General features: G+C 48.1%; 10 protein-coding genes across 10 annotated transcripts; 5 read left to right on the forward strand and 5 right to left on the reverse strand.

The window, feature by feature from the left end:
• Window positions 1-267: 267 nt before the first annotated feature.
• Window positions 268-3,220, reverse strand: N7500_008360 (uncharacterized protein; the record flags this gene model as incomplete). The annotated part of the gene is made up of 10 exons (XM_056679504.1): window positions 268-877; window positions 933-1,223; window positions 1,279-1,865; window positions 1,936-2,160; window positions 2,221-2,323; window positions 2,379-2,421; window positions 2,470-2,865; window positions 2,937-3,062; window positions 3,113-3,135; window positions 3,192-3,220. 10 exons carry the CDS (start codon window positions 3,218-3,220, stop codon window positions 268-270), a joined length of 2,433 nt encoding a protein of 810 aa, XP_056529876.1.
• A 1,277-nt stretch (window positions 3,221-4,497) lies between these two features.
• Window positions 4,498-6,972, forward strand: N7500_008361 (origin recognition complex subunit 1; the record flags this gene model as incomplete). The annotated part of the gene is made up of 3 exons (XM_056679505.1): window positions 4,498-5,268; window positions 5,325-5,455; window positions 5,505-6,972. The coding sequence occupies 3 exons, from the start codon at window positions 4,498-4,500 to the stop codon at window positions 6,970-6,972; spliced, it is 2,370 nt and encodes a 789-aa protein (XP_056529877.1).
• A 418-nt stretch (window positions 6,973-7,390) lies between these two features.
• N7500_008362 (WD40 repeat domain-containing protein) lies at window positions 7,391-8,749 on the reverse strand (the record flags this gene model as incomplete). The annotated part of the gene is made up of 1 exon (XM_056679506.1): window positions 7,391-8,749. The coding sequence occupies one exon, from the start codon at window positions 8,747-8,749 to the stop codon at window positions 7,391-7,393; it is 1,359 nt and encodes a 452-aa protein (XP_056529878.1).
• Window positions 8,750-9,923: 1,174 nt separating this feature from the next.
• On the forward strand, window positions 9,924-10,985 carry N7500_008363 (ankyrin repeat domain-containing protein; the record flags this gene model as incomplete). Its single annotated transcript, XM_056679507.1, has 6 exons — window positions 9,924-9,975; window positions 10,027-10,052; window positions 10,146-10,274; window positions 10,354-10,476; window positions 10,536-10,865; window positions 10,932-10,985. The coding sequence occupies 6 exons, from the start codon at window positions 9,924-9,926 to the stop codon at window positions 10,983-10,985; spliced, it is 714 nt and encodes a 237-aa protein (XP_056529879.1).
• A 412-nt stretch (window positions 10,986-11,397) lies between these two features.
• Window positions 11,398-13,396, forward strand: N7500_008364 (flavin-containing monooxygenase; the record flags this gene model as incomplete). Its single annotated transcript, XM_056679508.1, has 6 exons — window positions 11,398-11,485; window positions 11,535-11,657; window positions 11,710-11,789; window positions 11,862-12,180; window positions 12,246-12,884; window positions 12,936-13,396. 6 exons carry the CDS (start codon window positions 11,398-11,400, stop codon window positions 13,394-13,396), a joined length of 1,710 nt encoding a protein of 569 aa, XP_056529880.1.
• A 1,376-nt stretch (window positions 13,397-14,772) lies between these two features.
• On the forward strand, window positions 14,773-15,618 carry N7500_008365 (uncharacterized protein; the record flags this gene model as incomplete). Its single annotated transcript, XM_056679509.1, has 1 exon — window positions 14,773-15,618. The coding sequence occupies one exon, from the start codon at window positions 14,773-14,775 to the stop codon at window positions 15,616-15,618; it is 846 nt and encodes a 281-aa protein (XP_056529881.1).
• A 1,175-nt stretch (window positions 15,619-16,793) lies between these two features.
• N7500_008366 (phosphatidylinositol-specific phospholipase C) lies at window positions 16,794-17,939 on the reverse strand (the record flags this gene model as incomplete). Its single annotated transcript, XM_056679510.1, has 1 exon — window positions 16,794-17,939. The coding sequence occupies one exon, from the start codon at window positions 17,937-17,939 to the stop codon at window positions 16,794-16,796; it is 1,146 nt and encodes a 381-aa protein (XP_056529882.1).
• Window positions 17,940-18,165: 226 nt separating this feature from the next.
• N7500_008367 (Histidine phosphatase superfamily clade-2) lies at window positions 18,166-19,854 on the forward strand (the record flags this gene model as incomplete). The annotated part of the gene is made up of 4 exons (XM_056679511.1): window positions 18,166-18,681; window positions 18,738-18,820; window positions 18,885-19,637; window positions 19,689-19,854. The coding sequence occupies 4 exons, from the start codon at window positions 18,166-18,168 to the stop codon at window positions 19,852-19,854; spliced, it is 1,518 nt and encodes a 505-aa protein (XP_056529883.1).
• A 524-nt stretch (window positions 19,855-20,378) lies between these two features.
• Window positions 20,379-22,184, reverse strand: N7500_008368 (MFS transporter; the record flags this gene model as incomplete). Its single annotated transcript, XM_056679512.1, has 2 exons — window positions 20,379-21,304; window positions 21,368-22,184. The coding sequence occupies 2 exons, from the start codon at window positions 22,182-22,184 to the stop codon at window positions 20,379-20,381; spliced, it is 1,743 nt and encodes a 580-aa protein (XP_056529884.1).
• Window positions 22,185-23,320: 1,136 nt separating this feature from the next.
• Window positions 23,321-23,906, reverse strand: N7500_008369 (uncharacterized protein; the record flags this gene model as incomplete). Its single annotated transcript, XM_056679513.1, has 3 exons — window positions 23,321-23,502; window positions 23,558-23,642; window positions 23,697-23,906. The coding sequence occupies 3 exons, from the start codon at window positions 23,904-23,906 to the stop codon at window positions 23,321-23,323; spliced, it is 477 nt and encodes a 158-aa protein (XP_056529885.1).
• Window positions 23,907-24,625: the final 719 nt, after the last annotated feature.

Raw genomic sequence — 24,625 nt, forward strand, 5'->3', positions numbered from 1 at the left:
AATGGGTCACGAATCCAAAATTTAAGCAATTCTCCGACATTGGACACCAGGAATAACCTCAAATATGAACTAAACTCATTATTTCTACATACCTAAGCATCTCGGCTTGATAAGCAAGCCAGACGGTAGTGATACCTGTTGTTGTCTCTGTTTTTCCTCTTTTTTTGGTTATTTGTTGTCGTTTTCCGTCTTTTTTGGGGGCGTTTTCTTTGATTTGGTCATTGTCCTTCCACAGGCTCTCACAACTTGGGATTTGGCTGGCGTCGACTAGAACAGACTCCCAAGATCAGTCTCAAGGGCATCGGACATCTCGCCGCCAGGATTTCCCAGCATCCGCGCGACCTTCTGGACAGTGCTCATGAAAAGGCCCAGTTGCTCCTCCTCGGCCATCTTTCGTCGTTCAGCCTCCTTGCGAATCTCATCGTCTGTCTTATGCTTTTCATTGTCCGTCGCTTCCTGATCAACCCCCGGCTGGGGGAAGAACACCGACAGGCACCCGTTTTTGGAAATATCGTCAGCCCTAACCTCAACCTGTTCGCCTAGTATATCATCCCAATCAGGATTGAACAGCGATGCACCCCAGGTAACTTTGGGGGCCATCGACCAGTGACCAGCCGCGTACGTGTACTCGTCAAAGCGAGCGAGCTCGAATACATGCGGCGAGTCTTTGACTTGGAGCTGGATCGCGGCCTTCTCGACGAAGTGCTTGACTGGGGAACCAAAGGAAAACCTTGCCTTTCGCTGGGGTTTAGATCCGATGCTCTTTACACTTGGGTTCCATTGGAAACCGATAGAACGCGTAAATCTGTCTAGCTCGGGGGTTATCTCCTTCTCGGGGCAGAGTTCAAGAGCCTTCACTTCGAGTTGCCAGTCGGATCTAAACTCAAACTTAGCTTCCATTCAAGTTCTGAGAGGATCTTGAGTGAGCAAACCTTTCAAAGTCAATCATGCTGATCTGCATTGGCATCTGACGATCAACAGGAGCACCGATCTGTGTTGCTTTGTAACAACGTATTCCATTGACTTCAAACTCCTGCGACCCAAGTGGAAGAGAGAACTTGGCTTCCACGCGAATCGTCGAATCATTGTTCACTTGGTACTCAAAGCTAGCGGAATATCTAGGCATCAGCGTCGGTAGAGATGTGATATGAGCTTGACCCCAGGGCTTAAGGAATTTCGATTTCATAATTCTCTCAAAGATTTCCTCCTGCTGCAGCCCGATTCTAAAATATATGTCAGTCAGTGAACCATCAGACTCCCCTGGATGTGATAACATACCCAGGAAGCAAACGTCCCTCGGTGTTCGTATGGCTAAGCATCTCGCGAAACTCTGAGAACTCATAAGAAATACCATCATTCGGCTTGCGCCACCGTTGTAGTACGAACGAACCAAATTTTGCTCGCATTTGTAGGAATCCCCCAAATTGGGGAATGACATGAAGTGCCTGCCTAAGGCGTGTAGTGACAGTAATCTTGTTGTTGCGCTTGATCTCCGCCGCAGTGTCCTTCCAGGTCGCGGCTACTTCTGGAGCCAGTTCCGGTCCACACAGAGCAGGTCTTGAGAGTCCACTAGCCTTTTGCAGGACGACGTGAGTTCTCATAAGCTCCACTCGGGGTGCCGCATTGAGGAACATCTTGATTTCCGTCTCTTGTTGGACCATTAGTCTCTCCCACAGCTCTCGAAATCGAGATGCAATAATGCACATATCTCGCTCATTATTTCCAGACATGAAAAGGCAGTCAGGGATACCAGGTCTGATGTAGATATTCGCGTCATATTTCAGGCGAATGTGATCAAGGACCTCACGCCGAGCAGTAACAAAGTAATTGAGCGAGGGGCCATCCGCTGGCCAGAGGAAAGCAAGCTGCAATGTCAAGGGTTAGTTTTCGTAAAGTACCAAGCACAAACGAGGGGCATCATGATTTTATCCATACTGTGTAATCTGTGGCGAGCTTTGGTGGCTTTCGCATCTCATCCAATCTTTCCTCGTAGCTTTCCTTCGAGCGAGCATGGGCAGCCTTCGTGATTGAATGTGCGTGTACCTTAGCCCAACGCGATGCTTTAGGTAAAGTCCGCTGGCGCATTAGCCGGTTCACCATATCCTGGAGCATATTCTGGGCCTCCAAAACATCTTTTTCCCGGCCCCAGATGTGAACGAGCTGAAGGATCATTAGTATTCTGAGTCTGCCACATACTGGGGCTTTTAGCGAGCAACTAACTTTGGCATTTCCTGGGCTCATCCGCACATAGGCACCTGTATCCTCAATAACTCTCTGGCGGAAGTCGATATTGGAAGTTTGTCCTGTAGTTACTTGTCTGATCCTTCAGTGCCTGGGTTAGTTCTGAGATTAACGACTGCAAAGCTTTATATACTCACTTTTCTTGGAATACCTGACACTCATAAGGCAGACGAAAAGAAGCTGGTTGACGGTTAATACTGGATTTGTGATTTATATGAGCATACTTACCATCTGGGGCCAAGCCCTTGCGCCACCTGGCCTTGGAGTGAGAGTCATTTTGCCCTGGCCCGGTAGGGGGGCTCTTAACTCTGTGCTGCGAGGGAGTCGAAATAGCACTACCTTTCTTTGACTGAAACTGTGATCGTGGTGTGTCGAAATATTTCCCTCGGGGATTTGTACGTGGGTTCAATTTGGTACTACGTGCTGAATAACTCGGCCTTTCGAATGTATTTGAAGGGCCGGTATTAGGCCCACGCTCATTGAGGATTGGTCCCTCAAGTGCCTGAACTCGACCTGGTCTAGGTCTGGTAATAACTGGCTGGGTCGAAAGGGGACTTTGACTCGGAGTTGGTGTTTTCGTAGGCACAGCAGGTACACTTGCAAGAAATCGGTCAGTTACAGGCACTGTTAAGCTTGGGTGTTGCGGTAGTAATGGACCGAAGGGTGTTCATACTTGATATTTTTGAGAGACGCACCCCCTTCGGGATCGAAATCCTTGTCATAATCAGGACCTTTGTTTCCAACGTTCTCATCATTACGCTGACGGTAGATAGTGCCCCGGCCGAAATCTGGACCGGGACCGTAGTTCGGTAGCTCCCACGCTATCAAAGTCAGCATATACGGCCATAATCGAAAGCAGACGTTCTCTTACATTTTGCATTGAGACGCTCCCAGCTAGGGGTATCGATTAGCGAATTTGCTTGCAAGACTCGTGCACGGGATACACTTACTCCTCATCGGACTGGGGTACAGATGCCATTTCAACGGGATCAGAAAGCCACAAGCGCTCAATGGGTAGAGCGGTATCTCACAAGATGGATTGGCTTTAATGAGCGAAGCTGGTGGAGGCAACACGGGGTATCTCAGAAATATTAAACGGGTAAGTGAGATAAAGAAACAGACGCAAGCTACTTCTTCCCAATGGAAGTGCGAAGTATCTGAGGGAAGTATGATTGCCCGGCCGACCAACTGAGCAGGCGACCTCGGGAAGTAGCAGGCCGGCTGTCGGCGATATGCGTCGAGGAAGGTGGGAACGGGGAAAGAGAGAGCCGACGAGGTAAGCCTGAAGTGTCGCTTCTTATGAGGAGAAGTAATAACGGAGTAAGAGCATCATTGAAACCGTACGCGGTTACTGATGAGATACTACGTATACATTAGAGGCTGTCTAGGTGCATGTAGACATGAAGGACATCGAACTAGTCGCATTTCTCTGTAGTGTGAGAGGATATTGACGGACCAAGAGGCCCGCGAATGAATATTTCCATAGGAAGCATGGACATAATTCTTGTAGTAAAAGCTTTACTATGAAGTATAAATGAGGTATATTTCATTTCATGCTAGATTGATGAGATCTACCCGTTACATAGTGAGAAATCAAGTTAAAGCAAATTTCGTAGGGAGCACAGAGTATATAAACCTTGGATTGAAGTGGATGTTAGGGCTGCGGCATGTAGATATTCCTACATCTCCGGGTCGTATAAATTCCGAAGCGGTGAATTAGACTATTCATCACCACATTCAATGAGTGCACCATGGTCAACGCTAGATTTTGGATAGCTCTTTGCACCTAACAACTTTTGTAATTGTCCAAGGCATCAACAGGTTAAAAAAAAATGAAATGTTCAGGGAAGCGCAAACAGTGTAACGCAGTCTACCGCATAATTTAATCATGCTACAAGTTTGGTGTAGCAAAGGAGTACAGCCGTATAAATTGGATGAGATCCAATTTACAACATACATATGGTGATGCTGCGACGGAAACGTACTGATGGTTTGATAATAGTACTGCAAAGCTGAGTGGTATCTTTTGAACAAGAACTAAATTAAATCAATACATATAACGGATCAGTTGCAAGCATATTGTACATGGAGTACATCTATATGTAGTTTATACCTCCCTATCTTACTATGAGTTTGATGGATTTGATTGGTCGAACCTCCTTGCTGGAACTAAGCCTAAAAGGGACGAAAGTGGACGCGTCGACCGCGATTTCTCCTTCTCCGTCGATGTTCTATCCAGCATCTCTCGCATCCCCAATGAGCGATAGCGATTCAGACTCTTCGCACAGGCGCAACGCCCGTGAGCGCGCCCAATGGATGACCAAGGGAGCTCTGGTTCGAGACGATTCCGATGATGAACTAGGCGTCGAGGACCTTCCGTGGAACTGGATTTACGACACAAATGAAGAGACTCCCCAGGAAACTGGGACCAACGATGAAACCCCCGCGAAACGTAGCCGAAGACTCTCTGTTCGTCCCGCCCGACAAAAACGCAAAATCGTTGGCGCACAGATGGGTCAATTCCAATGCAAAGTGGGCGATGTGATTCTCTTGAAATCCCCTGAAGCTGGAAAGGACTGGGTTGGCATCATCACAGAATTCTTGGAAGAGGAGGATGAAGATGAAGAAGACGAGATTGTCAAATCTGCCAATATTATGTGGTTCGCATCCCCCGACGAATTCATGGGCACGAGAAACAAGCGGCGGACCGACGCCTTGTCCAACGAGCAATACATCACTCTCGATTTCAACAGCAACCCCTTGACATCAATCAGTGGCAAAGGAATGGTCATGTCTCGGAGCGCCTTCAGTGCGAAATACCCGAATGGTCCTCCGAAGAACAAGACCGAATTAGCGGAATACAACAAGTGTATTGTCTGTCGACGAGGTGTAAACCAGGTTCAAGGGCGGTATACCGATGAGTTTGTCTGGGAGCAGGTGTACAACAAAGATAACATCCAACATCTGATCGATTGGGTCAGGGATGGCTTGAAGGCTTCCAGGAAACGCAAGGCTGCGGACGATGAGGTGAGTTGAACCACATGGTTTCAATTGCAAAAATAGTGCTGACTAGCTCATCACAGTATGTCGATACCAAAGAGAGCAAAGAGACAATTGCACCTACAACGCCGAGAAAGAGACAGCGACTAGCAGCGACGACTGCAACGCCACAATCACAGCGCAAAAAGGCCCTAATGACTCCGACCCATAAACGGTAGGAAATATCGAAAGTGCTGCCCATGAAACAAAACTGACTGTATCAGGATTGTCGTAAAAAAGCCGCTTGAGTTTACTCCTCTGGGTACCCGCGTCCTATCGCCCACCCATTTTGACTCTCCCTACCGTCAAGCGAGGAATTTGCTACACGTTTCCACTGTCCCAGACTCATTACCGTGCCGGAAGACCGAGTTCAACACTGTATACAATCATCTTAGCGCTGCGATCATGGAAGGCACAGGCGCTTGTATCTATATCTCCGGTACCCCTGGTACTGGCAAGACTGCCACAGTGCGTGAGGTGGTTGCACAGCTAAACGGTGCCGTACATGAAGAAGAGATGGACGATTTTATTTTTGTCGAGATTAACGGCATGAAAGTGACCGACCCGCATCAATCATACTCCTTGCTATGGGAAGCCTTGAAGGGCGACCGAGTGTCACCTTCCCACGCATTGGATCTTCTCGAAAGAGAATTCTCAAATCCCTCCCCTCGTCGGGTCTCTTGTGTTGTGCTCATGGACGAATTGGATCAGCTTGTCACAAAGAATCAGTCTGTGATGTATAACTTCTTCAATTGGCCTGCCCTCCGTCACTCACGCCTCATTGTCCTGGCTGTCGCAAATACCATGGATCTTCCAGAAAGAACCCTAAGCAACAAGATCTCCAGTCGTCTCGGTTTAACCCGTATCACATTCCCGGGATACCGTCACACAGATCTAATGGAAATCATCAGTACCCGTCTGGCCAGTGTACCAGGCAATATTGTTGACCCAGACGCCGTCCAATTTGCAAGTCGCAAAGTAGCCGCTGTCAGTGGTGATGCTCGAAGAGCTTTGGACATTTGCCGTCGAGCCGTTGAAATTGCCGAACAAGCAGCCGACGAGGCTGCAGCAGCAGATGAGGCCAAAGACGAGACAGAGTCATTACCTCCCACACCCAGCAAAACTCCTGCCCGGCGCAACAAGACTACCACGGCCACGGCAGCCGGAGAACCAGCCGCTGCTAAACCTCCTACGAAAGGCCAACCAGGTCGCGTCACTATCGCCACTATCAAGCAAGCCATTCATGAAGCTACCTCAACTCCACTACAACAATCATTGCGCTGTCTCCCGCTATCGGGAAAGCTCTTCCTCGCCGCCCTACTAGCTCGTGTCCATCGGACAGGCATCTCAGAATCCACATTCGGCGATGTCCTCGACGAAGCCCGCCGCATTGCCGATGCAGCCGTTGCCGTTGCTGGAGCCGCTGGCGCCGGTGTGAAGGATTTCTTGCTGGGTGGAGGCCCCAGTGCGCGGGTGCGCAGCCTGGGTCATGCGGCCATGTTGCTCATGAACTCGGGTGTTCTGGCGCTGGAGCAAGGCTCTGGCTCTAAAAGCGTGCTTGGTGGTACTACAATCCCCACTCGCGGTGACCGCAGTAGCAAAGTTCGGCTTAGGGTTGCGGCTGAAGACGTCAGGTCTGCTTTCAGGGAGGATGTTGAGGCTAAGGGCTTTGGTTTGGGTACTGACCAGTGATGGTCATTGGTCCTTTTTGGGGGGTGTTTAATACGATACGCATTATCTGGAGTTAGTGTGATATCGCACAATAGTTTGCATATGATACCCTTTCAGTCCAGCTATATTTCGCCTTCTGTATAGATCGTAGAGGCTATTTGTACGTGTTGTCTACCGAGTCGATTGCCAAGGGTATCATTTGGCTCAATTGGGGTTTGTATCATACAAAACGTTAAGACTCTTGTTTCGGAGACATGGAACGAACCTTTCCAAGGAAACTTTTCCCAATACATGTTTGAATAGTTTAAAATCAAGGGCCATCCACAGACCACGCTTAACTCCACATAGTGCCACCAAGAACATGATGGTAATAAAGAAATGAATACAGGGTATTGAGAAATTTGAACAGAGGGTGCGAACAGGGATGCTGGTCATCCCTTTAGTACCGCTGTCTACCAAGAGTTGGGGCCCAAGTCAGAGGGTGAGTCTCGGGAGTAGCCTGTTCGTCCTGCTTCCAAATTTTGATGGTCTTATCGGCTTCACCCGTGATAAGACGTAAACCAGTACGATCAAAGGTAGAAGCCATGATACCGGCTTCGGCTTCAAGAGAGCCGGGCTGTGCGGTAGTTTCCATGGATTGGAAGCGGTGACCAGTCTTCCAATCCCAGAAGGACATAGAACCGTTGTCGCCACCAGAGAAAAGAACGTTCTCGTCGTTGACGGCGAGAGTGTTGATGACAGAATTCTGACCATCGAAGTTTTGCATGAAATCACCCCTGGGGCACATCCACTGCTTGATGCTGCCGGTACTGGCACTGGCAAATGTAAACTCGGAGGGGTGAATGGCAATGTTGCGAACACCCTTCTTGTGGTGTGTCAGAACGCCCATGCTCTTTCCAGCGGCCAAATCCCACAACCGGACTGTGGAGTCCAGTGAGCCGGAGATAATCTGAGGGTCGGCGTCTTGGCACTTGATGTCGGCGACAGTGCCTTTGTGTCCACCGAGAACGTGTACATTGCTTCGTGTTCGCATATCCCAAACTCGGCACACGCCATCACGACCACCAGTGACTAACAGATCGAGGCGAGGGTGAAGAGCAAGAGTATACACACCGCTGAGATGACCGTGGTAGTGTCGAATGACCTTGTTGGTCTCCAGATCCCAACACTTCACCATCTTATCCTCGCCGCAGGAGAACAGGTACGGGTGCCGGGGGGACACTGCTAAGCCACGGACGGTGGAAATGTGACCGGTAAGAGTGAGTCGCAATGCGCCCGTCGCCAGATTCCAAATCTTAATTGTCCGGTCTCCTGCTCCACTAGCAAACCACTGGTTGTTGGGTTCCACTGCCAAAGCTCGTACCCATCCCAGGTGTCCCGAAATAACGCGCATCAGCTTCCAAGGCGCGTGCCACTCGGGTCGCTGTTGTTTGGTGGCCGACGGTCTCTGAATCAAACTCGTAGGCTGTTCTCCAGCAGGTGCTGCTCCTGCTCCAGCTCCAGTTCCCGACGGTCGCCTCACAAGTGACATAGATGACCCACTGCCGTCTGCGGGGGTCTGCGCCTGAATCTTCGGCCGTTTCGTCCGGCCCGCTGTGGCCTTCGCCTGTTTCTCTGCGAGAGCTCGGGGTAGCTCCATAACATCTTCATACTCTGCCTTCCGTCGGTAGGAAACGCCGATTGAGCCATCTGTAAGAGTTGAAGGTGTGACCATCAGGTAATCGGTACCGAAGAGTTCGGCAGTCCGCTTTGCGGACATGCGCACGGCCTCGTCGACGGGCTGGGGTGTGTAGTCCATTGTGTTTGCGCAAGGAATTGGTGTGGAGAGATTGAGATGGGTTGGTGTGCTTCGAAGGACAGGAGCTCCAAAAATCACGACCTGATGGTGCGCGCGACGAAAAAAGCCTGCGGCAGGTTCGTGACTACAATCAAGTGTGACAGTCTAATCTGGGCAGTGGTCTTAAAAGCACAATTAATTGAAGATCGACTGCGTCTCTAGCAGCTAGAGGAAAGATATGAATGAAGATGGTAGAACAGTATGTGCATGGATCTTTGGATCGAAGTTGCAGCGGGTGTTCGTGCCTGAGGCGCAACAGTCGACCAACGTTATACCCGGCTCAAAAGGGCGGTGAGTTTGAAGGGCGGTGTACTTGAGGGCATACTCCGAGGTCATTGGTAGGAGTTACATAATCGTGCCAAGCCCACGAACACATCGCGTCTCTCAATACTAGGTAGTAGAAACTACCTAGGTAATCGTCCCTACGCTTCTTATTTATAGGGATGGGCGAATTTCTTTGTGACTCAATTGGTTCACTCTTCATCCTAATCGGTCTTCTCTAGAATAGGGCTACTAGCCTATCTAACTTGGCCAAGTGATGTATCGATGCCTCAGCCTCCGAGTATGCAAAGTTTGTGAAGCTCTCGTGAATCCACCACGGTGGATGGAGTGCGGCAAGATTACTCTTAAACAGTAAGCAACGGACCATTGAGAAATACAGAATGATAAAATTCGTCAGAAACAGACTAGTAGATTACGAATGCTTTATATGCGTCGAAAAGAGGAGGAGCTTGAATACTCCGAGGTTGTCCCAACTGCGAATGTCTTTCGTATGCTCGGAATATCACTAGCACAAGTTAAGCTGCAAGTCATGGTGCACTTTAAACACTTTCCAACATACTTCAAAAGGACGTTGAATAGCTTAGGCTAGATTTCATAGCTCACGTGTCACAAAGTGTAAGGACAATTGTATATATTCTATGCATATTATATACCATGGCTCTCAAGTATGCCCAGATTTCAATTCCTCCCGAAAAAATCATCAAGGTTGACAATCATATAGCAGTCCTCGCTGCGAGCAGGTGGAGCTCGGACCACGGGACTCGGGAGCTCGGGAGCTCAATATCGCTGACTCATCCACTCCGGCTTATCGCAGCTCTTATCACAATATCACTCTTCATCCTCCAAAGTCGTCATGGATTCCGATCAGAAGTTCGCCCTGCACGAAGCTGCCCGAGAAGGAAGAAGTGAGCTTAATTCTTCATTGTACAGCACTATTTACTAATATATCTCTTTAGACCAGGTCGTTGAGTCTTTGCTCAATGTGAGTTGTGCTCCACCTGGGACCGAGGCTGCCCCGCAAAGCTCAAGCTGGCACTAGGATTGGTCTCAAGAACAAGGCTTATTATTGAAACAGGTCAACCCAAAATCTGCATTTGTGAAAGATGATGATGGGCGTCTTCCTATTCACTGGGCTGTGGCCTACAACCGAGTCCCAGTTGTAGAATTGCTAGTCGCTATGAAGGATTTCGACCCAGATGTAGAAGTGAGTATCGTGAAGGGAGTTCCCCACGCTTTTTTACTATTTACTGGCGACTATCGTATATCTTTGCTAACCAACATAGGATGGATCTGGTTGGACGCCTCTTATGATTGCAGCTAGCCTAAAAGATGCCGCAGGCGACGCAACGATCGACCTATTACTGCGAAAAGGAGCTGACGTTTCTATTAAAAGCAACACTGGACAGGTCAGATTTGAGAGACAAATGCTATGCTATTTGGGGTACCTGAACTTACTATTCAGTAGAATGCGCTGCACTTTGCAAGCTCCAAGTCCAATCTTTCCACCGTCCGCACCTTGCTTGCCAATAAATGTAGCGCCAAGGTCAAGGATAAACGTGGGCAACTTCCCCTCCACAGAGCAGCTGCAGTCGGATCTGTGCCTATCTTGAAGGCCCTCTTAGAAGAGGGTAAGAGTCCTGTCAACGCAACGGACGGGGACGGATTCACGGCGCTCCACCATGCTATTTCCGAGGGACATGGACCCGCCGCAATCTTATTGTTAAAATCTGGAGCAGAAGCGGAAAAGAGAGACAGTGAAGGTAAACTGGCGATTGAGCTCGTCCCAGACGACAAGGTAATCCCCCCACCTGAATTAGGTATTCATTTAGATCGGAATAGCTGATTCTTTTTGCTTATCCAGGTCAAGCAATACATTTTGCAGACAGCAGAGAAAGAAGGAATCGAACTCCCGTGATTGTTATAGAGTACCCAGAGAGGCCTATCTATCAAGTGCAGACTGAAACGTCGGATCGCTGCATTGCCTCGGTATCCAGCTTCCCCGCTTTTCAAATATTCAAACTTGTATGATCTTGACATACTGATTGTAGCTAATCGAGCAATCAAGTTTTGCACATCTGTGTCTTCCAAGTCTGCCAGATCGCTTCCAACAGTATTGTCGAGAGTTCCGGGTGAATAGTAGCTTGTGCATGCTTTGTGACATGAGCCGCAGAGAAATCTACAGGGGTTGAGGATGAAACTCGGTCCCTCCGGTGATTCATCGGTGCGTTGATACTTGGACAGCTTGCGGGGAAACTTCTGGTTATCTTCCGGGCTGTCTGTTATTTCCTTGTCAACTCTCAGATAGTGTATAGTCACCCTCATTCAGAATGGCTACCTCGAGTAACAAACGTCTCCCTGTGGGAAACAAAGATTTCACCGAAGCTACTGTTGTCATTATTGGCGCCGGCATTTCGGGTATGCTGAGTTCTCCAAGACACATAACTCCAACTAATTTTTCCTCAAGGAATCTGCATGGCGATTGACTTGATCAAACGGAATAAGACTCACAACTTTGTTATCCTTGAGAGAAGTAGCAGCGTAGGAGGAACTTGGAATGACAACAAATATCCTGGTTGCTGCTGTGATGGTATGGAATATAAAATACTCTATCTGCAGTGACAGCAACTGATGACTTCTAGTCTGGAGCTCGCTCTACAGCTATTCCTTCGAACAGAACCCTAATTGGTCGAGAGAGTATCCCAAACAAGAAGAGATACATGTGAGTGATATGTGTGACCCTTGATCTTTCTTGCTATACACGAACTATTGTTGATCCTTGTGCATCATACAGGCGTATCTTATTGGCGTTGCAGAGAAATATGGACTCTACAAGCACATTCGATTTAACTCCACAGTGGAGGAGGCCCGTTGGGATGACATCAAATTCAAGTGGAAGACAAAGGTCCTGATATCAGGGCAGAAAGACAGCGAGTTTTTCAGCTCCTATGTTTTGAATTCCGATTTGCTTGTCTCTGCTGTTGGGCAACTCAATTCACCCCGGACACCCGAAATCCCAGGTCTGGGGGATTTCCAAGGGAAAATGATGCATTCTGCCCGGTGGGATTGGAGTTACGATATGACAGGAAAGCGAATCGCAATTATTGGCAACGGTGCGCATTCCACGTCAAACAAAGGAAATCCAACCTACGGGATACAATACTGACTCTTTTTCCAGGAGCAACTGCCGTTCAGATCGCCCCTGAAGTTGCTCGAGTGGCTTCTCATCTTACTATCTATCAGCGAACGCCAAATTGGATCGTTCCTCGCCTGGATCAGCCAGTATCCACCCTTCAGAAGGCCCTGTTCAGATTGTTTCCACCGCTCCACTGGCGCAAGCGCGCCCTTCAGATGGGAGTCCGTGAAGACTCTTATGTAGCCATTACAGATGGAAATTCGCCCCTCGCTCATTACATTCGGACCTTGGGTACCGACGCGATGAAATCCCAGCTGCCTGACCGACCGGAGTTATGGGATACACTGACACCCACTTACGCGCCTGGGTGCAAGAGAATCATTGGTTCAGATGATTATTATCCCACTCTTGCTCGTGAAAATGTCCACTTGGAGACTCGGGGCATTACGGGTATCACGGAGTCCGGGATTGAAGTCGACGAAGAAGATGAACAAGAATACGACCTTATCATTCTTGCTACTGGCTTTAAAACTGCGGATTTCATGCATCCCATCCGAATTTATGGCTCAAACGGCCGGTCCTTGGAGGATATTTGGAAGAATGGAGCCACGGCGTTTAACGGTGTTGCAGTCGAGGACTTGCCAAACTTTGGAATGTTCTATGGCCCTAACACTAACCTCGGTGAGATATTCCATCTTTTCTATAATTTTCAATATTCTAACGAATCAAAAGGACACAACTCCATCATCCTCATGATCGAAGCACAGTCACGATATCTGAACATCCTGGTTGGGGAAGTGATGCGAGCCCGTCAACGAGGGAAGACGCTGGCTCTCAAGCCAGAACCGGAAGCGTTGAAAAGCTACAACGATAGGGTCCAGGCCGTCCTACGGCAGACCAGCTTCGCGGATCCAAATTGCAACAGCTGGTATAAGAGAGACGACGGGGTCATCACCAATAATTGGTCTGGGACTGTGGTGGATTATCACCGTGAACTTTCAAAGGTGCAGTGGCAGGACTATATTGCTGAGGGAACAGGTAACGATCGTGTCTTGAGTAAAGCTCCTACAAAGGTTAGCCATGCTCAGGAGGAAATCTTGTTGAGCAATTTCTCTTTGCTTGCTGGGGCTATCAGTGTGCTATCGGTGACAGGGTACCTTGTAGCTCAGTCGAAAAAATTCAAGGCTCACTAAGATAACTTGGAGATATTTTCAGCAAATCCAAGACGGCGATTTCTAAGCTTTTTTTTCTCACTGTGGTAAAGAGTAAAGAGTGCAGGTTACCAAGCTCTACGGCACGTGGATTATGATTATACAGCAAGAGCTTATTGATGTTGTCCGGACACATATTGAGAGCTCCGGGGATATGACTATCATAGGCTTAGGAGAAGGAGAAGAGAAGCAGAGAAGAGAAAGAAAAACGAGGGGAGTCATGTTCCTAACCCACGTACCTTCCTGAAGTGGGCGCAAAAAGAGAAACGTTCCTGCCAGAAAAGCCTCGACGGTGTTGTTAACACACGCTGGATGAGTTATGAAACCAGTTTATTAGGCTAATAGTTGGTGTTTGAACTAAATCGAGTATACTAATAGTGCTACTGTAAAGAATACAAAATTGAAGTTGAAAACTGGAGGCGAGATGTAAACATTTTACTAGGTCTCCAATGGCTTTTCGAAGCTGAGAATAACGTATATTTTGCTTTCACTGGGTTGGCCGGCACATTTACCCAGGGTGTGTATAATAGGTAGCTACCTCGATATGAAGCGGGAATGGCGGCGACTCCTATTTTCGTAACTCAATTTGAATTTGTGGTTGAGCCGCTGGTATGTTGGTCCTTTGAGCTAGTAATACCCAGGTGAGGGTGTATGCTGAGAGAGCTTGGAAGGGTCAAGGGTTGCGCGGAATGTAAGGATGGGGAAGAGCAAATAAGGTTCTAGAACGGTTGGTACTTACCCCTGGGGAACTGATGTGGTTCTCATGCCCTATACGGAGTAGTACGATGCAGGTATGCAAGCCCTTGCCTTTGATTAACCTTTGACATGTGGCGTATGACATCTCTGGATATGTTCTCGCTTTCCAATGACGTCTAACCTGGTGATAATGTCCGGAGGAGGGTGGTTGACGCGCTTGGCCTCGACATCTCAAATGGGCAGTTTCCCAAACGTAAAGAAGAAAGGCAATAAAGCAAGAAACAGAGAGATTATGGTTTATCGGCTCAAATAAACCCAAAATTGAAGTGCGGAAGGGGGAAAATGTTTCCAAAATGTCAACTGTCTCTGGAGTGAACTTGCCAAGGAATGTAGGGCTACATGTTTGAGTGCCCAGCCTTTTTTGATAATGTCATAGAAGTACCCGTCACTTCTGTCTGGTGCATATAAAGAAGTGATTGGCCCCTTGAGAGACATGGATGAATCCCTCTTCGCCATTACTAGGTAACCACGTCGTACATCAAGATCCCGGTCCTTCTTCTTGGATAAACAACATTCATTGTTCATGCTCATTGCCATACTCTGGCCTTCATTGGAGACTTTCCTATCTGCCCAGCTAGACCTCCGTGTCGAAAATCAACAGCATGGCCTCTCCAACACCATTAGTGAAGCGATCCCTCTCCGAGCCAGGGCCCCCAGAAGAGGAACCCTTAAGCTCGCCCGCAAAAAGGCGCCGGTTTTATTTCGCTGATAAAATGCCTATTGAAACAACTGTCGCGCCCGAAGGCTCCAAGGATCTCATACCCCGAACAATTTCCATAACAGAAATATCAGTCGAACGTGCCTTCGACTTAAGAAGGGCACTCAGGGAAGATGAAATACCAATAAAATCCGACTGTCCCCCACTGCGCGGCCGATCCGATTACCGCATCTGGCGCCGCGAATTGAGGCTTATTCTGAGCGAGAATATGGTGTTGGACTTGGTTGAGGGGAAGATCGGTGAACTTCCACGATCACATCGCTTGGGAAGCCAGTTTGACAGCTTGAACGAGGCGGCGAGAGAGATCATTAATACAAATCTATCTCCCACCACTAGAATTATGGTTCGCAATATCCGAAGTGCACAGAAGATGTGGGAGAAGTTGGAAACCCACTGCAAACCTTCTGATTGGAGTGTGGTGCGGTCCGGCTGGCTTGCGTTGCACAATATCAGATACAGCCAATGTCGTGACATCTGGGATTATATATCTAAGGTGGACGATGCATGGAGATGCATTTGTCTTGATCAGGAGGACGTCCTTGAGAAACATGAATTTGCCCGTTGTGCTAGCCTCGTGTGCTCGTTGGATACATCTAAATGGGAAACATGGAAGATGGGTTTTCTGTCTGGTCGCAATATCAATATACCAAACTGGAAAAGCCTGGTGGAGAACTTGACGTCAGCTGAGGACAAGGGTATTGTGTCCGGTTTGATCGGCATCGCGATCTGACTTGACGCTGTAGCGAGCCGTTGTTCTGCTGTGCAAGGTGTTGTCTTTCATTCATTTTGTTTCTATGAGGTCAACTGGGGTTAATGTAGATAGATCAATCATGCTTCTCTCAGTAAATTGCAAAACATATTGCCTTCAAATGTAAAAAAGAAACAATCAACTCTTATTGACACTGGCGAAAAGAGAGGTGGGCCCAGATGAAGTAAATCTTATCTGATCGTCGATCAGCATCTGGACACTTACATCTGTTGTAGACAACCTGAACAGCAGTTGTGTCCAATCCAAATTAGGACAATGCACAAGTGAATTTGGGAAGGGTCGCATGGGCGATATTCTCGGACACCTATCTCATGTTACAGACGGAAATGATCGTCTTTACCATCGCTCCTACCGGTTGGTTCAATACTCCCTCTTCGACGTGCCAAGATGCCTCTAATATAGGTCACTTGGCTGGTTCCAGTTCCCTAGCTGTTAGCAGATGGAAGCGTGCCTCATGATCTCAACACCGAGGGTATTCAACCCTGCTATGAGCAGGGTTGGCACATTACAAGAGCACTTGGCTCCGAAAACACAAGCAGTAGTTGCGTACTACACACAAAGATACACGCAGTGTTGGTATCACATCTTTCTACCTTTCTTCCGAGTTACCTTTGACTGGAATATCAAACAGCTGTTCCTAACATATCGCGAATCGAGGATCTAACGGTCTCCTACCACAGCGGCCTCCAATATCTCTTTCCAGCAGGCGGGGTTATCTGAAGCATCAATGGCAGAGAACGACGAGAGAAGGGCCTGCCAATTTACGAGTGGCAATGGTCCAAGCAAGATGGTATTGAGCCACGCGAAATTGTAAAAGTACGCGTGGTCCAGACAAAACCCGGGTGAAACTAAAAGTTGTTAGGAAGCATCAATAAGAGAGCAATTGGTGGAAATCGATCCGGAAGGACAAAAACGTCGGCTGTAGTGTTCAAAGAGACTCGACGTCTTGATAAATGAGGGAAGGACCCTTGTGAGCAGCCTGTCTACGACTGTTCTTTAAGCAGTTCCGAGCGGAAAGCAAATTCGGTTGAGGAAGTGCACTGGAGTGTACCCTAAGGCTCGAAATTTATTTATTCTAAGACTAGCTTGGTAATTGATTATTTTCCTGTCAAAGTCTCTTTAATTCATGGTTTTTTTTACAAATCTAAGAACGTATCGACCAAATTGGAAGGCTCCTCAAAGAAATCAAACATCACGATCCCCACTCGCTTTCCTTTCTGTTTTTTCAGGAAAGGCACTAATTGCTGGTTAATCCCACCATCCGGTGTAAATTCAGTGCCATTTCCCAGTGCCATGATCCGAGGCCAATCGGGAGGATCATTTGCTATGTTGTTACTAGACGCCCATGTCCAGAAGAGACTATCCGGATGGTGGCTAGTAGCTTTCCGAATGCTTTTCACTGTGGCATTGTATTTCCACCTGATATTCTCGACCGCACTCGACCCTATTGGTGTGAGTGGCTGGTAGTAGTCCTCTATGTAGGCCCTCAACCCCTTGGCCTTGTTATATACCAAAGTAATATCTGCGCCGTTATCGGTCCAGAGACTGGGCGAGAAGTGCAGGCCGGGAAGTGCGGCTGTGTAAGAATCCGGAAGTTTGTCCAGGTCGAAGCGGCGCATGAGAGTTATCTTGCCACGCGACTCGCCCAGTGTGCCTAATTCGTCTTTCTTCTGCATAAAATAGTGGCGCGCAGCGGGGGAGGTGAGGATATTGTAGAGTTGCAGTTGTACGGCCGCGTTGTTGGAGGCGTATAGGCCCGTCGAGCCTTGATACTGAAATGAAAGGAAGATAGTCTCTGAGGGGTGATCATCCAGCCACTGGTAGAATCCGAACAGTACATCATTGACTGTTGCCGTCTCTGAGAGCAGCGCCTGTGCATGGTAGAAGATGAGGGTGGAGTTTGTCGGATCGAAAGCATATCGCAGATCAAATGCCCGGATTCCCATATCGAGCATGTCGAGAAAAGATAACTCCTGACATCTCAATGCTTCTGGTACTGGAACATCGACCTGGTTGAGATCTGTGATGCCGCGCAGGGCATCTTGTGTCGCCTGGGTATAATTCCACGTGGCGCTGTCATGGGTGCCGGGGATGTTCATATGAACGAGTAAAGTTTCGTCGGGATATGTCTTCATCCATTCCGCTTTTCCTCCTGTGCTTTTTTTGTATGATCCAAATATTGGAGTGGTATTGTCAAGTACTGTTTGAAGTGCGAAATCCGCAAGGGCGGCAGACACCAGGGGAAGGATCATGGCCATAACAACCGGAGCCTTCCACATCATTGTAGAAATACTAAATATTCCGCCAATATATAATACAATTCCAAGTCGGAGTTGACAACTCTTGAAACATGCGTGTGTTTTCTGAAAGCAGCCAACATTCTGCAGGGGGTATCGACGCCAAGACCCAGTTACCGGAAACTTCGGGGAATCAATGTCGATCTCAAGTCCACCATTGATGTTGAGATAATTCAAGGACAGGTTAGTCCAGAGTTGGCTATAGTGCCACATGGCTGGCACTCAGGTTGGCTCGACGACGCCACGTGCACCGATTAACAGGTCGCGAATGGCGCGACTACGGTGGAGCTTCATCTTGTTTCTCGTCTTGGGTTTATTGGCAGTTAGTTCGGAAATCTATATTTTGGAAGGTCTCCGACAGACCTGGTTTTTCTCCCTCAAGCCTATCTCCGTCATGCGCGGCCTCGTCTTGCTTTCCGTGGCGACCTCAGTGCTGGGTCAAACCCCTGTGGACTCCTTCTATCCCCCAACGCTGAATGATACATCATATATCAACAACAGCTCAATTGGGACACATGGTGGTATCTATGAAGCTCCAACCAATGGTCCGACCGGTGGCAATCCCTATGGTACCTACGACTACTGCTCCATGCCGCATCCTCGCTCGGAAGAATATCAGCTCCCTGAAGCTCTAGCCAACGGCTCAACCAAGGGAAAGCTTGTGTACCTAGAGTATCTCCAGCGTCATCAGCGACGAACTCCGTATAACATTCTCCCGGGTGGTGAGGTAAGCAACTCTCAGATTGACTTTGACCCTCGGCCCATCCTAATCCCTTCCCCCAGAATCAAGCATATCACTGCGATAATGTGCGCCCTTATCTCTACGCCGGCCCCAATAGCGCAAATGGCATTCAGCCTATGCCAATGTACGCACAGACATACCAGGACCCCACTAACCCCTTCACCCCCGGCGTGAACGGCACCTGTCAGTACCCCCCAGATCACCATTGGAGGAGTCGAGGACGGGTATCAGCACGGCAAGGACCTGTGGAGCGTCTACGGCAAGAAGCTTGGCTTGATTCCCAAGAAGCCAAACAACCGCGTCTGGTTCCGCTCCAGCGAGTCCGCTCTCACACAGGCCTCTGCTGGCACGGTCCTGCGCGGCATGTGGCCTCACCACAAGGAAGCTCTACCCCTGCACCAGATGGTTTCTTCTGTCAATACTGTCAATGCAGGATACTCTTGTCCTGCTGTCGGCTCTATTCTATCGAGCATAAAGTCTTCCACGCAGTGGAAAGAACATTTGGCTGTCACCGAAGAGCTGCGCTCGAAGCTGGGCGTTATGCTGGGTGCGACAGACAATTCGTGGCAAAATACCTTTGATCACTTTTCAGATAACTTCCAAGGTCGTCTATGTAACGGCTATAGGTTACCCTGTAGTCTGTCGAATCCCTCGGCCTGTGTTACGATGCAGATGGCTGAGGAGGTCTTCCGTGCTGGTGATTGGGAGTGGAATTGCTACTGGCGCTCGAACCCGGAAGTAGTCAAATATATCCAGGTTGTCGAGGGCTTGTTTATTGGTGAGATTATCTCGCGTCTGCAAGCTGTCCTGGACGGAAATTCTTCCCTTGATTACAGCCACATCTTTATTCATGATGGGGATATCGGTCCTATCCTTGGTTCTCTGGGAATTGAGGCACTGCGCTGGCCCGGTATGGCATCAAATGTTGCTTTTGAAGTTTGGTAAGTCAAGCCTGCTTTCTAGTTAGTTGGGATTCTCTAACAGTTCCTCAGGGAAACGGGAGATAAGAAACATGGCAAGTCCTTCTACGCCCGGGTCTTGTATAGTGGTCATCCCGTTCGAAGCATCCACGGTCTTCTTGACTGGGTCCCTCTCTCAAAACTGATTGATATCATGCGCCCCTATGTCCCTGAGGATATAATCTCTCTTTGTGGCTAAACATCAGCTGGAGGATTGGAATCTCTATTCTCGTCTCGAAAGTTTTTCCTAGAACAATAATTCAAGATATTTGCATCGTTATCTCGTAGTTTCTGACCCATACAAGAGACAATGATAGTGTCGCCAATCTCCTTGTGACATAACCACACAATACTTGTACAACATGTTCTTTTCAAGTGCAAGCCAGGAACACACATTGGAAAGACTCATATAGGTGAGCTTGAAAATTCTCTAATCTAGATCAATGCTCTCTACTTATAAGAGCGCAGAAGAGAAAGAAGATAACTTATTGGTTCCCCGTCTCATCGGGTCATATCTCAGATCTACAATTGTTCAAGGGACAAAGGCCGGTCAGGGTATTATATATTAAAATTCTCATTATTAACAATAATCTATACGCTCGTCGCTAGTATGGCACTGATTTTTTTCCACTCCTCCTACTCTGTATTCCTCGTATCACCATCAACATGTACCATGCGCCAGCTTGTCGTTTCAAATCGTAAATATGCAATCAAAAGAAACATTCATTCCACATCCTCCGAAATAGCAAACTTGCTCAAGGCACGAAGTTTGCTACCAAAGAAGTAAAGCAACCAGATACCAATGATACCAATAACACTCAATCCACCAAGAAGGCTGACACCACGAGCGACACCCAAATTCCCGAACAACGGGTGCGCAAACAGCACACTGCCGCAAGCAAGTGCACTTCGGAAGAAATCATTCGCAGCGAATAGACTAGCCGCGTATTTGGGGTATGTCAGGGGAATGTACATGAAGATGCACTGCATGACGACAAAAACTGTAGCACCATAGATGGTGATACCAATGGTGGGCACAATCCAATGGATGGACGCACGGGCCGTCCATGCAAAGACGAACAAACCAATCATAGGACCAAAGGCAGCAGGCAGCGCGGGGATAAGAAGATCTTCATTCTGGGGGAAGCCGAAGCGCCGGATGCGAGGGTTCATCCAGAAGTAGATGTAGCTGGCGTACATGGCAACGCCGATAATGCATGCAACCATCATACAGAGGAAAACGAGACCGATCTGGCCAAGGTTCATGTTGTAGTCGACTGGGTAGACCAGGGGGAAGACCTCGAAGAAGGAGTAGTAAATTCCGTAGATGATGGCTGTGTAGATTTGGACGAAGAGGACGGCGGGATCCTTGATGGTGATTTCCAAGGGCTTGATCAGAGCGTCGATGGCAACGTCGGATATTTGCATGTTGCGCTGGTCAATTTCGGATTGAGATTGGAAGCGCTTAGTATTGTGGATCTTGCGGAGGCGATCGGCGCGTCGAAGTAGAATTGTTGCGCTGCTGGTTTCCGGGAGGAACATGAACATCAGGATGAAGACCGGGGCAGAGGCCCAGATTGATTCGAAGAGCGACCAGCGCCAGCCTTTGATGGGGACGGCGAAGCCGCTGAGGAGAGGGCCGAGAGCGGCTGTATGATCTTGTTAGTATATGGACAGATATTGGGTATAAATGAAGAGGGAATGGAACTTACGTCCACAGTAAGCGGCAGAAACCCAAGCCATCATGGCATATGGTAGGGACATTAGACTATACAAATCTCCAATGGAAGCACCTCCAGATGCAAGACAGGGCGAGCCAAAGAAGCCTTGCAGGAAGCGTAGCACCAGCAAGCCGGCGAAGTTGTCTACCAGGGCCGTGGGGATGGAGATGATCACGAAGAGAAACATGGTGACGATATAGACTGGATTGCGTCCAATCACGGGAATTTCACTCAGAGGAGAAAAGACCAATGGCCCGATACCATATCCCAGAACATAGAGTGACAACCCCAAAGTAGCGATCAAGGTGCTCACACCGAACTCCTTCATGACACCCTCTGTTGAGGAGGTGTAGATAGCAGAAGTGGTATATACCACGAAAGTATACAAACAGATCAGGATGGTGATAAGAGCGCGCTTGCGATTGGACCAGTTGTGTGGGTTCTCTGGATCATCGGTATAGTACCAATCAACAAGGATGGAACCATCTTTTGTTTTCTTGGGGGCGATTGGAATGGATTTGACTTTCTCTATCTCATGTTGTTCATCAGCCTCGAGGCGCGCTTCGGTAAATTGCAAGGATGCTTCGGTGGAGGCCCGGCTTAGGGTCTCGCTGTGTTCATCGCTTTGGCTAGAGGTTCGTCGGATCTTATTTTTTTCATCGCTTTCATCGCCGCTTGAGTTTAGCAATTGGAGCCATGTATCGGGAAGCTGGAAGTCGGGCTTTTCTTCAGGGTATTGGAAGTATTTATTGTTTGTCAAAAGACGAACAAGCTGCCCGAATGGGGCATCTCGAATGACAGATGCCATTCTGATAGGGATGATTAACAGGGCAAGAGGTGCACCCTTGGGTGGTTGTAGCTGATTTGGATAGATTGAATGAGATACTATTAAATGGGAGGTAGAATAGACAGATTATATACTTCCAAAACCATACTACGTTTTCTAATCCTTCACATTCTAAAGTCCGTTAGGAATCAAAAACCCGAGCCTTAGGAATCAAAGCTCAATTCCAAAGAATTCGAATGTATCAAAAATCGGATATTATAAATAAGAGTGAAAGTCAGCACCAATCAAAATGTCCAACAGACGCCTCATGGGATGGCGTTTGCAGAATTATATTGAGCTTCACCCGACTCCGAGCCTTAAGACCGTGCCAAGCTTATTAATGCCGTCTCCCGTCCATGGGTGACTCTGCAAACTTTGAACATCCCTATTTGTACCGCCTTCTACTAACGGCATACCGCCTGGTGTATCTCGCTTTTGATTGATGGATATTTGACTGATGTATAATCAATTTGCGGGCAGAATTTTTGATTGGGTTCAAACTTTTGCAGTGTGACAATCACTGACCCACTATGTAAAAAAAAGAAATTTGTCTTGAATAGAGACAAAAAAGATCTGGACTTGCAGGGAATCGAACCCTGGACCACTCCCATGCTAAGGGAGTATTATACCACTAAACCACAAGCCCAGTTGATTGATTGGTTGACACCAAAATGCGTCTATAGCTCTTGCACCTATAACTCGAGATATGTTCTAGGATACTTGGACACCTTACGGATTCTCTCAGAAGAGAAAAAGTACTAGAAGATATGAAATTCGATACAATTGTCATCATACCACCATTGATGTAGATACCTAACGTGAAAGAGCAATGATATCTTGAAAAGACATCTGATACATGTGGAAATATATATAACGAGAGAGTGGCAGATTTTCTATGTTATTATGATTATTTATAGTCCCCCAAACACTACTAATGTCATGACAAATGCTTGTCTCCTCCTCCCACAAAGCAATCACTGAGACGGCCTGCGACAGGGTGAAACAAGGACAAGAAAACACACACAGAAAAAGAGAGAGAGAGAGAGAGAGAGAGAGAGAGAGATCTCCATGACCCTACCACATTACAGAGTAGGTGACATAGTTACTAACACAGGTCCTTACTGACACAGGTCCGCCGTCAGGGTGACTGGCTGGGGGCACCCATAAACCTTCTTGTGGGCTGGGGTACTGTAGCAGGCAGCATCGTTGGCCGCACAGTCAAAGACCTCGCAACCGTCCCCGGGACTAAGCGAGTTGGGGTTCGCAGCGAAGGGGTTGCCCCATTCGGTGCTCAGTTCGTCTGAAAGGCAGTCAATAAGATATTCCTAGCTATCAGATAGAGTAAATGCACTCACAGTACGCGTAGTCTGGGTTAGACGAGAGCGAGTAGCCAAAGAAGAGAGGCTTATCCAGCGTCTTTGTCTTGGCAATCTTGACGGTCTACACATTCCATCTTTAGTCAGTCTTCCTTACTCTACAAAGCATTGTATTGACCGAACAGGAGATAGTAACATACCGAACCAGATGCTCTGAATTTCTCAGAGAAAGTTCCCCCTTAGGAACGGTGGTGAGAGGGCCAGGGGCGCTACCATCGTAAGGGAACGACTGCACATACACAGAGGTAGCACAGTGGTTATGCACGACGGCATTCTGGGCCGAGACCAGGCCGAGAAGGGCACCAAGTGCGATCAAAGAGGTCTTCATAGTTGATGTTCGCTTTTTGGGTTTGCAATAGAGGCTTGTGTTATTTGTATCTCGACAAGGAAAGGAATTGGCGGTCCTTATATAGGTCTTTTGCTTGGACTACAATGAGTATGATGTACCGATGGTGTACCCTGAGGCCTTTCTAAGACATGGTACCCATGTCTTAGGTTGTCAGACCACCAAGGGTCCATCTCGCGGCCAATCAACACGACTGGCAGGTAAGACATGTACATCACCACTGCATGTACCCCGCATTAAAAACATCGCATCCAGTAGTGTTACATCCGTGACAACACTGGAGCCTTTTCTTTGAATTGTCCATGTGGAGCGAAGGATGACTTCAGAGGTGTGGAGAAGCCTGGGAATCAAGGAAATTGTATCGAAAGATCCAACCCGTCTCTCTTTACCCGAGGTATACCGAGTCGTCTCGGCGTACCCCGCTTAAACATGATGATGTCCCCCCGACCTGAGATTCTCTCGATAATCAGGTGCGTAGTGGAGCGTATGTTGTAGGGAAAGGGGATAATTGTTCCCGACGACACTCCCTTAATCGACTGACACCAAGAATCTGTCATGCGGTCATGCCTGGTTCAAGTTCGTATAGTAGCCACCTTCACGAACTCGTGTCGGGATTTCTGCAGGTGGGAAGGATCCAAACCGGCTGTCTTCTACTGGAAGGCAAACAATTGCAGCCATGGGACCGGTGCCACGCCAATGTA

Source organism: Penicillium coprophilum (assembly GCF_028826855.1).
Source record: "Penicillium coprophilum strain IBT 35676 chromosome Unknown utg000005l_segment0_segment0, whole genome shotgun sequence".
Taxonomy (NCBI): domain Eukaryota; kingdom Fungi; phylum Ascomycota; class Eurotiomycetes; order Eurotiales; family Aspergillaceae; genus Penicillium; species Penicillium coprophilum.